General features: G+C 54.4%; 1 protein-coding gene across 7 annotated transcripts in view; it reads left to right on the forward strand.

Annotated features, from left to right (window-relative positions):
• The window catches only part of LTBP2 (latent transforming growth factor beta binding protein 2), a 100225-nt gene that overhangs the window by 71386 nt on the left and 14511 nt on the right, over window positions 1–14328 (forward strand). For all 7 annotated transcript variants that reach the window (XM_067730209.1, XM_067730197.1, XM_067730184.1 and 4 more), the window contains 5 exons: window positions 972–1011; window positions 1923–2036; window positions 4154–4282; window positions 4980–5108; window positions 10059–10178. In XM_067730209.1, coding sequence (XP_067586310.1) covers window positions 972–1011; window positions 1923–2036; window positions 4154–4282; window positions 4980–5108; window positions 10059–10178 — 532 coding nt within the window. The remainder of the gene's footprint in view (window positions 1–971; window positions 1012–1922; window positions 2037–4153; window positions 4283–4979; window positions 5109–10058; window positions 10179–14328) is intronic.

Consider the following 14328-nt stretch of genomic DNA (forward strand, 5'->3'; position numbering starts at 1 on the left):
GGCCCCCTTCAGAAAGGAAGCAGGAACGTGTCCTGTTAGTCCTGGCTGTCACTCAGGCTTTCATCACAGCAGATGAGGTCTAGAACTGGTTCCAGATTAATTCCGGATTCAGCACTTTCTGAGCCTGACTTGCTTAAGGTCTCAGGTCTCCTCTGTGAGTGGCTCGTGGGGAAGTAGAAGCAGAGCTGTGAATAGCCTCAAACCACTTCATTGAGAAAGGGGGATCCCACCCCCTCTCCTGAGCCCAGGATTTCCCTGTAACGAACTGAGTGTCCTCCTAGAAAAACATTCCAGAAGAGTGAAGCTGCTTCTTCCCTCATCAGTCTGCCAATCCCTACCCTATCCCTTGGCCCCTCCAACCTGCATCCCTGACTCTCCGCAAATATTGTTTCCCCAGGGAGCTTCTTCTCTCCCTGGAGAAGCATGCATTGTCTCCCAGACCAAAGTTCTTCCGTGTCCTCCCAGCCCCAGCCATGCTCCTGGCCCTCTGCCATCCCCTGCCCATTTTTCTTTCCCCTGCTCCCCACAGCTCCTCTACCTCTGTCCCTGGGCTATGGTGAGAGACACCAGGTGTGGCCTGGGGTCCCAGCTTCACCACACTGGCCCTGTGACCCTCGGTAGACTGGTTAACGTCTAAAGCTTCTGCTGCTGTCTGAGATGTGGAGATCATAGCACTGATACGATACTTGTTGCTGTAACGCTGAGCTGGCCCATTCCGTACATCGGCTCCTTTGATCATCACAGCCTTCTACCAGAGGATAGTTGAGAAGATTCATTAAGACAGTAGACATAAAGTGCCTGGCAGAATGCCAGGGTGTAGTAAGAACTCATCAACACCTGGAATGAATGAAAGACTGAAAGAGGGAGTTAGTTGGACGGGGAGCCTGGAAGCAGGGGTGAGTGTGGAGGAAGGAAGCACATCATGGGGGTGACAGGGAAGCCAACAGTGACCTCCTCCCGTTTCTGTGCAGGTCACAACCAGTGTTACCCAGCTATCTGCCTGGGTCCCAGGTGAGTGCCTCCTCCTAGTGGTGCCCAGCAAACAAAGGGAGGGAAGGAGAGACCTTAATCTAGGAGTGGAGATAGTACCCGGGAGCTGGTGCAAGGCTCAAATCAGCTGAGGTTATAGATGATGAGACGTGTGATCAGTTTTCCTGGGAGCTCTGTCTGCGGAAGGTGTTATAGGTCAGTGAAAGGCACCGCGATGCCTTACAAATACCTCCGCAGCCACGACACTCTTTCTGCCCTTCATGGTGCTGGTCAGCAAATAAACAAGACCAAAGAGGAAGGTCTGGCTGAAGCAGGGGCGGGTCAGGTACCCAGAGCTCTGCCCCCAGCCTGTCTTCCCTCAGGAAATGATTAGAGCTCCACAGAGCCCAGCTTGCCGGTCCCTGGGGCTGCAGACAGGGCACTGTTCAGAAGTCGGCTTCAGCTTCCTCTACTATGATGTGGACACGAATGCCTGCCTCTTAAGGCAGATGAGACACTGGTGGTCCAGGCAGAGCTCTGTAAACTGTAAAGAACTCTGCAGACAGAAGGAGAGTGCTGAAGTAGGAGTCGGGAGACCCGGGCTACGGCTCCATCCCCAACAAGCTATCGGCCTTGGACAAGTGGCCATTCCCACGAGCCTCCACCTCCTTCCCTGCGGAGTGGAGCCAGGAGACCAGATGTGCTCTAAGCCCCGTCAGGGCTCTCAGATTCTCTGACTCTGTTTGGGGCCAGGTTAAGTTTCAAGAGACTAAGAGGCAGGGGGGATGACCCGCCCTAGGTTCCACCCCTTGTTCTCAGAGCCCGATGGACTGGAGGGCAGGGAGGAGGACAGGGCACTGCACCTCTGCAGGGGATGTTGTCCAGGGGGTGGGAAAGCGGGCAGTCAAGGGGCTGAGGCCCACTCGCTCCCCCCGCCCCTTTCCCCTCCGCAGGAGACGCCACAGAAAGACCAACGCCGCCACTGCCTGGACAGGGGATCCCGGAGGCCCAGGCAGAAGAGCAAGTGACCGCCCCCACCGATGTGCTGGTGACCCCGGCCCCGTCAGGTACCTGCAACAGCCCCATGAGGTGTGGGTGGCCAGAGCCAACTCCAGGGCTCTCCCACCGGATGCACAGTGTCCAGTGAACTCCCGCCGGGGTCAGCGGCCCCGGCCGCATTCCGCAGAGAGCACAGGGTGCCCCTAGTGACCGGGGGAGTCCCGTCTGGAGCACCGGTCAAGCCAGGCAGGAGAAAGAGAAGGGGTGCCTTCCAGGAGAATCCACGGGGCCTTCTCAAGGAAGGCGAGCACATGGGGCCTCCGGGAGCCTGGCTCTTCCAGGCTGTTGACCCTGGGTCAGCTGAGTACCCTGGCGGTGGGCAGTCTCCTGCCCACAGGGAGGGCCGACTTTAGGGAAGGAAAATGGTTCTATTTCTCACAGTTGTTTAGCTGCCCTGGAGCCTGCGTTCCCCAGGCTCTGGCCGCTGCAGTGGTTGCGGGGTGGTGTGGGGAGATCCCCGGCACATCCACCTTGCTCTGGAATGCACCCTCCTCAAAGGCTCGTTGTCTGGGGACTTGGTTCAAGAGAAGCCGGTGTTGCTGCAGCTGTTCCCTGCACACGTGCGTGCTCACGTGTGTGTGCTCGTGCGTGTGTTCCCACGAGCGACCTCATCAGGGCCTTGCTGCTTGTACCCTCATAGACTGAGGTCACTTTGGGGTGAGGGGTATTTCCAGATCTCCTCCAGCAGAGGGAGAGACCCTGCAGGTTGGTGGGACAGTCCAGAGAGTGTGGGTGGGGCTGGGAGCTTGGCCTTCCTAGGCCTGAACCAGGGCGTCCCTGCTGCCCTCCCCCAGGACGCCTCTTCTCTGGGCTCAGTGCGCTGCTCCAACGAGTGTCCTCGGCCCCCCTCCGCTCGGCAGGCAAGATGAGCTGGGTTAAGGGGCTCAGCTGGGGATTCAGCTATGTGGGGACAGAATCCCTCCCACGATCTATAGACTTTCGCCTGATCCCTCTCCCCCCTTGCCATCCCCCAACCCCACCCCTCTGGGAGGACATTTAGAACCTGGCTGGAGGTCCTCCTGAGCCCCCAGGCTGACACAAACTTGGAGCCAGGCCAGGGGCAGGGTAGCCCGACAAACAGGCCGGTGTGCACGTTCAGTTCAGTCCAATTTAGCAAACGTTGTGAAGCCCCGCTGTGCACCACCACAGGCCACATCCTGACCCATTTCCTTGGGTCTCTGGGGTTCCCTCAGTGCTGTGGGGCAGGGCTGGGAGCGTGGGTGTGTGGGCTTCCGGCTGAGACCTGGAGTGAGAGCATCGCTCATTCATTCAGTCATTTGTCCATTCGGCATGTTTTAAGCGCCAGGTACTTTGCTGGTATTATGGACACAGTTCAAAAGACCTATAATCTCTTGCTCTCTATGCAGCCTCAGCCCTGAGTCCTGGCGAGTCTCCAAACTGTTTCTGAATTCAGTTTCCATCTCCCATTTTTACCCATTACCACCACCCAAGGCAGTCCTTGTTTAATTCATTTCAACAGGTTTCTAGGGGCCCTCTGTGCCTCCCCTCCCACCCCAGTCCATCTGCCATCTTGCTGCCTTTCTGAACAAGATGACATGCAAGATGCGTGGTCTTTCTGAGACAGTTCTGATCACACCCCACCTCCCATGACCCCCTTGCTTACAGGCCTGTCTCAACATGGCACTCAAGGCCCTGCTCAGTTAGCCCGCGCCCACCCCTCCCCTCTTCCCCTGGCAGTTGTCCCAAGACCCCCCCCACCAGATCTGTCTGTCTGCCTAAGAAAAACTGGTCAGGAGTTGCCAGGGAAGGGAAGCACTCGCTGTGGATGAGAGCTGTCCCTGTATTCAGGGTGAGGTCAGGCTGGAGGCCTCAGCAGGGGAGCCCCTTTGCTGGGACGCGGGACACAGGTTACTGGAACCCCCTGGGTCTCTGTCAGAGGGATGCAGTGCCGCAAGTTCCATCCTGGTAGGGCTCGGGGCCCTGGGAGGAGGGGCCGTGGGTTCTTACACAGGCCACGCTATACGTGGATGTGGGAGGGCCCAGCTAAGGCTGGGGAGAGGCTTCTGTGGTCCTCTGAGGCCCGTGTGCCCTGCCCCCACCCCACTCCACTGCTTTCACCCATCCGCACCCCACCATAACCTCTGCTTTGCTCCATCACCCACAGGCATTGACAGATGCGCTGCTGGAGCCACCAACATCTGTGGCCCGGGAACCTGTGTGAACCTCCCTGATGGATACAGATGCATCTGCAGCCCCGGCTACCGGCTGCACCCCAGCCAGGCCTACTGCGCAGGTATCCACGTGGGCAGCCTGGGCTCACTCAGTGGCTGGGGTGGGTGGAGGCAGGGCTGGAGGACAGTTCAGAGTCCAGGCAGCCGAAAGCCCGAGCAGTGCTCTGTGGTGGATGGACTGAGGAGAGCAATCCCTATGGACAAAGCTAACCTTAACCTCAGGGAGAGCGGTCTCTGGGAGCACCATCTGATGAGTCCCCAGGACTTCAGGAGGATGGGAAGCCACCCCAGGGTCCCCTGACTGGTACTTGGAGCCTTCAGCTCTGAGATCAGCCCACCCCTCAGTCTGCATAGCAGACTGAAGCCACGGCCATCCCTGGGGGAGAGGTTCGGAGGCATAACACATAAATCATCCAGTGTGGGCCTCATCCACTCCCCCAGTATTCTTATACAAGGGAGACACATCCACTGTGCCTTGAAGGAGAAAGGAAGTTATCACCGGGCCACTGGGGGAGGGGGACACGGGGCAGGGGGGAGGTGCGGGGCCACTGCCCCAGGCCCTTGGTTCTTGAATGGGCCCAATGAACCGACTTCATGGCCCTCAGCCTTAGAGATTTTTCAACTCCCAGCCTCCTCTGCTCCCTCATCCCCTCCTAGCCCCACAGCACCATTCCCTGTCCAGTCCTTAGCATGGCAGGTGGCTGGCAGGTGCCCAAAGGAAGGCCTCCCTGACTGTCCTTCTCACCTCCCTCCATTCAGATGACGATGAGTGTCTGAAGGACCCCTGCAAGGGAAGGGGGCGCTGTGTCAACCACGTGGGCTCCTACTCCTGCTTCTGCTACCCTGGCTACACGCTGGCCACCTCGGGGGCCACACAGGAATGCCAAGGTAAGGTGAGCCACCTTTGCCCCTGGGAGGGGCACAGGACCGCACAGGTAGTGTTGGGGTGGAAGAGGATCCAGGCATTCACAGCACCCAGTGACACAGCTGCAGAGTGTGGGGAATACGGGGGCCGCAGGAACAAAGACCAGGGCTCTAACCTGGACCTGGGAGGAAGCAGACCCTGCGCTGAGGCTGAGGTCGCTGAGACCAGATGGAGGAATAGGAATCTGAAAGGCAGCAACGTTCACCAACGCTCCAAGGAACTGTGACTGGAGCCAAGAGTGTGAGGGGTCTGGGGACATGGCTGGAGATGAAGACGAAAAACCAGGTCCCCAAATCCTGAGTGACAAGGAGCTTCTTTCCTATTGGATAAAGAGGGTGACCCGTGAGGACACCAACTGGGATTCCAGGCAGCCTTGGGAGCAGGCTTGCCCTTGCTGGGAAATGCCTGAAGGCTTTAAGCTTCCCTGGGAAGCTCTGCATGGGGCCGCTGGACAAAGACGCTTCCAAGAAAGGCCCTTTAATACACGGCATTTACACCACATACGAAACACTCCACATACTTTTTTACGAACTACAGAGAATAGGGTGCAGCGCTTTCGAAGCAGTGCTGTAAGATCCGTAACCGAGCTGGGATCCTTCACCTAGAGAATGACACTGCTGTTCTTGGGGCTCACGTTGCTGGTTCTGGCCTGGGCGCTGTGTGAGCTCTAGGGTCACTGCAATGAGTGAGGTGTGAACGTTGGCACTGTGGGATGAGGAAGCACTGGTTCTGTATGGAGGAATGTGGGAAGGTTTCCCAAAGGGGCGTTTGAGTGGGGACAGAATAATAACAACTACCATTTAATGAGCACTTCTCATATGGCAGCACCGTCCTAAGCCCTTTATTTATGAAGCTCATCATCCCAACCCCATGCAGCACAAATCCTTATCCCCATTTTACAGTTCAGCAAACTGAGGCTCAGAGAGGTGAATTGAACCACCCAGAGCCCTCACACCTAGAGCCGTGGCAGAGCTGGAAACAGAATCAAAGTCACCCTGGCCCCAAAACATGGTTTGCTTCCAACACCTTCCCTTACACACACGGTGAAGGGAAGGAGGGAGCAGAGGGTATTTCGGGGAAACGGAACCATTTCTGCAGAGGGCAGAGCAATGAACAAGCCTGGCGTGCTCTGGGAATAATGATAAATCCAGTGTGATGGGAGCGCGGGGTATGCAGAGGAAGTGTCAGGAGCCGGCGCCAGTTTGCGAAGTGTCTTGAGTGCCAGGCTGAAGTGCTTGGTCGCTGTCCCGCAGACAGTGGCAGCCAATAGAGGTTTGTAAGCAGAGGGCGGCGATGCGGTCAGCCAGCTTTCAGGGAGATGACTCAGGCAGCAGTGCTCAGAACAGTCTGGAGTTATCAACGGCAGAGGCCGGGAGCAAGGGGCTTCTCTGGGCTTCGCAGCCTTGGCACGTGTTGTGGGCCAGAGGCACTGCTCCCTGCAGGCCCGGCCCGCGATGCTGGCCTGGGACAAGCAGTGGCTGCTGCACGGAAGGGTGTCGCCAGGACTGGCCCAGACAAAGGGTCCTGCCTCGTGCCAGCCTGGGCGTCCAGATGTCTCTGCCAACCCGACAGCTGGGGGAGGAGGCAGGAAGGTCAAGGTCAGCTGTCAGAGCTTCTCCCAGTGGGGTCTGGCTGTGGTGTGATGAGGCCTCATCCAGGGTAACATCCACTTTCTAAATTTTGCTGCTCTGGTAAAACAATACCTCCTTATTTTAAATATTTACTTTATTCTTATTTATAAATTATTTAATTAATTTATATAATTAATAGAAGGCATTACAATTTCTAGAATTGAAATTAATATAAATATAAATAATTGATTAAGATAAATTATTTGATTATTAAATATTTAAAATAACGTTTACTTTACTAGTATCTATGAGCATCTTTTCGTATATGAGCCTTTGGGTTTCCTTATCTAGAAACTGCTTGTTCTTATCTTTTTTTTTTTTTTTTTTTTTTTTTTGTGGTACGCGGGCCTCTCGCTGTTGTGGCCTCTCCCGTTGCGGAGCACAGGCTCTGGACGCGCAGGCTCAGCGGCCATGGCTCACGGGCCCAGCCGCTCCGCGGCATGTGGGATCTTCCCGGACCGGGGCACGAACCCGTGTCCCCTGCATCGGCAGGCGGACTCTCATCCACTGCGCCACCAGGGAAGCCCTTGTTCTTATCTTTTGCTCTCTTTTCCAGTGGCCTTTGGTTGCTTTTCCTTGTGGCTCCTTAGGAGTTCCTTATAGATTCCAGATACTTGCCTGGGTTTAGATATGACAACTCTTCCACCTTGTCCTCTGTCCATTGACCTTATCCACATGTCCTTTCTTTAACAGAAATCATTAATTCTGATGTATTGAAATTCACCTTTTTGCCTTATTTTTTATGCTTTGGGAGCTTTAGTTAACAAGTCCTTCCCCACTCTTAATTCACAAAGATATTCTCCTACACCTTCTTTCATTAAAGTTACAGATTTGCCTTTCACGACATGTTTTAGTCCATCTGGAGTCCATCCTTGCATGGGTGTTAAGATCGGGTCTTTTCCATTTCCATTTTTCTCCATAGAACAAGTCAGCTTTCCCAGGCTTATCTATCAGGCAGTCATCCTGGCCCTACCAGTTTGTGGGTCCTTTATCAGGTTCTCTTTAGCTTCCCAAAGGGAGGACCAGTTATTTCAGAATTGCCTGGAGAGTTATTAAAATGCAGGTTCCTGGGCCCGCCCAGTACTGCTGCATCAGAATCTCTGGACATGGGCCTGGGAGTGTACATTTTATACCATCTGCCAGTGACTCCACTGTGCACTAAAGTGTCATGAAGTATTGCTCATGTCTGTAAACAAATGCTTACTATTCCATTCATGCAATAAGTGCTTTGGGGGGGTCTGGGCTAGGTACTAAGGACACTAGGATAATAAGGCACATTCTCAGCAGTCAGGGAGAAAAAAAAGCAGTTACTATTCAATATAAGGGTTGATTCCTAAGGGAACCCTGGGAAGGGCCATATGGGTTGGAGGGGCGAGGGCAGCCTCACTGAGAGATGAGAAGGAAACAGCCAAGCTGGTGGGTGGGAAGCCACTCCAGGCGAGGGAACAGCATGTGCAGAAGCTCCTTAGGCTAAACTCCTCAGGCTTATCCTGTTGGCCTCAAAAATATCGAGCAGTTGTATTGCCTGTGTACCTCCTCATTACTATAGTAATCATGTGACTACTATATGTGCTCTTATTTGGGATGAACATGATGAGTACCTCTCCACTCAACTCCATTCACGCAATCACAGATAAATATGCCAGAAATCGACAGCAGAAGAATTACCAAGAAGAGGCCATCTCAGCATTAAGAGATATTCCTATTAGTGAAGTAAACCAAGTGTTTTTTCGTGAGGCCAAAGAACTCTACACCAAAAACTGAATTGTATGTGGACTAATACCAAACATTTATAAGTTTTTGACATTAAAATTTTGACCATAAAAGAAAAAGAAGGAGGCATGTGGGAAGCAGCAACCCAGGTGAGAGAACCAGGCGGGGCTAGGTCACAAAAGGTCTCACATGCCAGACTGAGGAGCTTGGATTTTATAGGGTAGGTTTAATGCTAGAATAAAAATAATAATAGCTAACATTTCTTCAGTGCTCACCTTGTGTCAGGCAGGCACTGTGCTAAGCCCTTTACCTGGATTATCTCATTTCATCTGCACAAAGCCTCTGTGAAGTGTTTGAACCATTGCTACGGGTTGGGGCAAGGGTGAGTCCTCCATTAATTTGACTGTGGGGGGCAGGGAATGGGGAGTGGCCAGAGTGACCTGGAGTTGACAAATTGAACCCACCTTTTTTTTTTTAATTTATGTTTATTCTATTTATTTTTGGCTGTTTTGGGTCTTCGTTTCGGTGCACGAGCTTCTCATTGCAGTGGGTTCTCTTGTTGCTGTTGCTGAGCACGGGCTCTAGGCACGCAGGTTTCAGTAGTTGTGGCATGCCAGCTCAGTAGTTGTGGCACACGGGCTTAGTTGCTCCACGGCATGTGGGATCTTCCCGGAACAGGGATTGAACACGTGTCCACTGCACTGGCAGACGGATTCTTAACCATTGCACCACCAGGGAAGCCCTGAACCCATCCTTGGAATGGGAGTAGGGCTCTGCAGGCCATCAAACCAAGCAGAGGCATTTGTGTGAACAAAGGCTTGGAGGCTGGACCAGTGGGGATCAGCACAAACAGCAAGGCTGGGGTGAGGCCTTGTGAGGCAGGCTGAGCAGCAGGGAACCCAGCAGGGGAGGGGCATGACCAGGCTTGGGCTTTCAAGCCATCACAGGGCACCATTATGCTTTGGGACAATGGCAGAAACCAAAGGGACAGATCCACAGCTGCCTAAGATGCTGTCTCTCACTGGCTGCTTAATCCCTAAACTTATTTTTTTGGGGGGTGGGGGGGCATACCACGTGGCTTGTGGGATCTTAGTTCCCCTGACCAGGGATCGAACCAGGGCCCCTGGCAGTGAAAGCACCATCCTGGTCCTAACCACTGGACCGCCAGGGAATTCCAATCCCTAACCTTTAGGAAGGCCCCTAGGAACTCTAGGAGCAGACTTCTGGGGGGTTTATTGGGGTCAAGAGGGGGACTTCGTTGGCTTCCTCAGATACTGCCATAGGCACAGCCACCTGACCTAAAGACCAGCCCTTGCACTGGGGTAAGGAGACAGCTGTGAGAGTCCCCATGGGCCCCCAAAGTAGCCGTCTCCTCCAGGAGAAAGGAACTCAGGAGTTTGCAGGGGCCTGAGCTAGGTCAGTCTCACACCCTGCCATTCATCGCTGCAGCAAGGATGCCTTCCCTGCCTGGGCCTCAGCATGGCTGTCCTTGGCCTTGGCCTCTGAACAGATGTCCCAGGACCCCCTGCAGGGCTGGCCCCAACTCAGGACTTTTCTGTGTGTTCACAGACATAGACGAGTGTGGACAGCCCGAGGTGTGCAGCGGGGGGCGGTGCACCAACACGGAGGGTTCCTACCACTGCGAGTGTGACCAGGGCTACGCGATGGTCAGGAAGGGCCATTGCCAAGGTAAGGAATGGGGTGCCGCTCTTCCCTCTCCTAGCCCCTCCCCGGGCACTGCCCACCACCAGCTCCCCTTCCAGCTTATCCCCGACTGGGCCCCTTGATGCCGAGCCCCCTCCTTCACACAGAGAGACCGATCTGTGGATTCTGGAGCCCTTCTGTCCCCTCAGTGGGATTTTGACATCCTGTCTGTCCCGGCAGCATGGAGCACAGTAACTTTATGTACATGAGATCCCGGGAGCACCCCTCCGTGCACCTCTGCCCCTCACCTTGAGTCATGCGGCAGAGGGAAGGTTGATCTATCTGGGAGGTGCCTGGGGCCTTGGGCTTGGCCTACCTGCTAAAGCTTTAAGGCTGTGAGCTCCTCAGAGCTGGACCATATCCTTAGATGACCATGCATGGACACCTGACAAATGTCCATGTGTTGGACACCCCAACAAATGCTAGTGGAATAAATGAACAAATGAGCCCTCATCCTGGCCCCCTTTCCCAGGCCCTGCCATAAGGTGGCTGTGTCATTGCCAACTGATGTCCTCACAGATTGGCTTGAACCTGCCACCATCATGTCAGCTCCTGGCAGCCCTGCCACTTCCAACCCCCTGCCAGGCTGGGGCTCTCAGATGCTTGCAAGAGGCCTGAGTCATGTGCTCCCAAGACTGGCTGAGACAGGAAGGGGTGAGGGGGAATCCAGGCTCTCTCTGGAAGGAAGTCCTGCCCTGGATCCAAGGTTAGGCCCAGACGCCTCCCTGCCTCCAGGTTTCCCCGGGCCAGGATTCAGAGGGTCCTAGAGGCGAGAGATGAGCTTCTGTGTCTGGTGAAGGGAGCCCACCCCCTTCCCAATGCCACTACCACAGAAGCAGAGTCCAGAGCCCTGGCAGGTCTTGGCAAAGGGGAGAGGTCACTAGGGATGTAGGACAGACAATACTCTGTCTGCATCCCTGGCGCGTTACTTTCCCCTCTCAATGCCTCCCCGTTTAAACTCAGGCCCACTTATGATCCAAACCTGAACCCACTTCCCTTATCCTCACTAACTTACTGGGGACAGACATCCTGGCATGTTCCGGGAGAAGGGAGAGTGAAGGGAGTTAGCATTTGATGTGTGCCTGCTACGTGCCAGGTGCTGTGCTAGGGATCTGATAGACTGCCTCATTTAAGCATTGAACATTATTAATTTGGCATTAGACTTTGTTAAAAAGTAAAGCAAAACTAAAGGAAATGAACTAAGAAAAATACCAGGACATTAAAAATATCAAATTTATACTAACCAGTCCGTGCAAGAGCACAGGCTCTGGCGGAGACAGGCCTGGGTTTGGCTCTTGTCTCAATGTCTGAAAATAGAAACCATAATGCCCATCTTAGGGGCTCTTGTGAGGACTGAATAACCTGCCACATACAAAGCGCACGTGCAACCCTACAGCGAGTAGGGGGCGGCACTACTGTCTGAGGACCCGTTCTCTCGCACGTCTAATCTCCCCTCAACGCCAGGTTCCAGACACACACCTCGGCTGGGAGGTCAGGCTGAGTTCCTGGCCCAGGGCAGACACTGAGTCTGCTGAGAGAAAAACGGATGTAGCCTGCACACTTCCCCAGGTTTCCATCCATAACCACAGACCCGGCCCATCACCCCGAGAGCCCAGTGAATTTCCTCTCCTTCTTTCTTCTTCTTCCAACTAAGAAATCACTCTCTCCACTTAAACTTCAAGTATCTGGTGAAAGGCCCGAGTGGTCTGGACAGCAGCCCATCCAAAGTCTCGATGGCATTTCCATCGTACCAGGACTCTGGGTTCCCATGGAAAGGGGTCAGATTCCCCTGCAGACTGCCAGGGCTCTGCTGTCCCCACCCACGTCCAAGGTCACCTGAGCGTCTGGCGCCTGAGTGAGCACCCTCCCCACCCTGTGCTCTCACGAGGAACAGAGGCAGCACCCTCACATTTCCTCACGCAGAGGCTGCAGTGCTGGTCAGAGAAGCTCCAGGATCCTCCCAGTGTACAGACAGCAGGCTGGCAAGCTGGTCCCTGGGGTGACTGTTTCCTTGGGTCTTCTGGGATCTCTTCAGCAGCCTCATACCAAGAGGATGTGAAGGTTTAGTTAGTCACATGGTCTCATTCTTCGGTCAGCAAACACTTGTTGAGCGCCAGCTGGGTCCCAGCCATGGGCTAGGAATATAGCAATAAAAAGACAGACAGCTCCTGCCCTCCGAGGACCAGGGTAAAAGCTACCAAAGCATATCATAAGCTTAGATTAAAATTCAAACCCTAGACTAGGCAGGAAAATCTGGCTCCAGGCACCAAGAGGCTGGTGGAACGGCCTCAAGATATCTGGTGACGTCAGAGCCTGTGCCTTTCACATGGAACCCACTTCATCCAGAATCATTATCTGGCTCCTGTAATCGGCTAGGCTAGTGGCTCTGTTATATCCACCCCCACTTAGAAGAGGCCTGCCCTGGCTCAGGTGGAGACTGTGGGCTGCTCTGACCCTCTGCCCTCCCTCTCTCACCTGCTGACAGACTTCTCGTACATGATCATCGCTGGCTGGGGCTCTGGTCTGAGGAAGGTGTGCCAGGTGTGCCAGTGGTGGGTGTGCCAGGACAGGCCAGGTTACACTACATGAACAACCAACCTCAACCTTAGTGATTTAGGACACCGCAAACTTGATATCTGACCAAGGCCACATGTCCATCATGAGGAAACATCCTGCCCCACGTTTCCTCACCCTAGAACCTGGCTAAAGGAATGGCCGGCATCTTGAATGTGGCCAGTGTTCATGGAAGAAAGAAAGAGCACCCTGCGGGGTTGCACACAAATAAATGTTTGGGCCCATGAATTACACACGTCATAGCTACTGGCCAGCACTAGTCCCCTGGCCCCATCCAACCACAAGGGATGAGGAGGCACAGCCCACCGTGGCCCAGAAGTGGAGAGCTGGAATTCTCAGTGAACAGCATTCGTCCTGCAAGTCTCCTAACGCCCAGTGTGAAACAGTTCGGGCACCACCTCCACAGATGTGCCCAGAACATTCGGGGCAGGGCAGACCTCAGGGCCCTTTGCTCCTGGTAAATCTAATCTCCTTCCTGTCCTGCCTGATCCCTGCAGCAGAGGTCCAAAGACTCCGTTTTTCCTCAGTGTGGTCTTAGAGGAGGATCCTTGCCTCATTCTTTCTCTTCATCCCGGAGTCTCACATCCCTGAAGCAGGAATTGTGGATAATTCCCAATGGCTTTGCCCATTTTCCTTTGGTACCCAGCCAAGGCCAGCGGGCCATGGTGCTGGCCAAAGTTGGTGGCCCTAGGACCTTCATTTCCTCCACCTCTGCCTCATTCTCTCCATCTCTGTCTTTACAGAAGCCCTTAGAATAGTTTAGCCTGGTGTCACCACAGCCCAGCTAGGGGCTCTTGGCTGCCCTCTTTCCAGAGGTGAGCCTTATCTCAGTGTCCCCAAGATTGCCCGGGAGTTCTGGGTATCTCCTTACACACACCACCTGAAAAACCACCCGCCCTGTGTATGTCTTCCTCATGTGGACCCTCAGGGCGAAGTTTTGACCTTGAGAGGTACTGGTTCCCTGGGACAGAGGGCTTTGATGTACCCGCTCTTCTGTAGACCAAACAACCTCAGAGGAGATTCATATTCACCCTCCACTTCCGGGCCCATGTCCTGTTCTATTATGACAGCTGCTGGCTTGGGTCCCTTTGCAGAAAGCCTGTGTTCTGACCCTTGGCCCTGCTTCCCGCCTTTCTTTCCTCCACGGGTGCTGAGTAGGTCTTCCTCCTGGGCAATAGGGTCTCTGAATCTACATGAACTGGTGGCCTCCCTGCAGGAGAATGACAGTTATCCACATAGGGAGGGTAAATCTGGCACTCGGTCAATCTGTCTGTCATGAATAGTTCTGTCTGTCATGAATAGAGACTGGGAGCCTCGACACTGGGCCAGAGGAGCAGAATGTCCTCCTGCAGTCCTGACCCAGAGTTCAATCCCTGTGTCACAACCTCCCTAACTCAGCCCAGGTCGCCTGGGTGCCTTGGATGGTGGACTCCCCAGTATGCAAGCTTCATGCTGGGAAGAGCCCTGCATGCAGTTCCTGGGAGAGAGCTCACCCTCCCGCTCCCTGTCACTCTCCCAGGACTGGCTGCTCTCTCTCCATGGATCACCCCTTCCCCTACTT

This window comes from Pseudorca crassidens, chromosome 1 (assembly GCF_039906515.1).
Source record: "Pseudorca crassidens isolate mPseCra1 chromosome 1, mPseCra1.hap1, whole genome shotgun sequence".
Lineage (NCBI taxonomy): Eukaryota > Metazoa > Chordata > Mammalia > Artiodactyla > Delphinidae > Pseudorca > Pseudorca crassidens.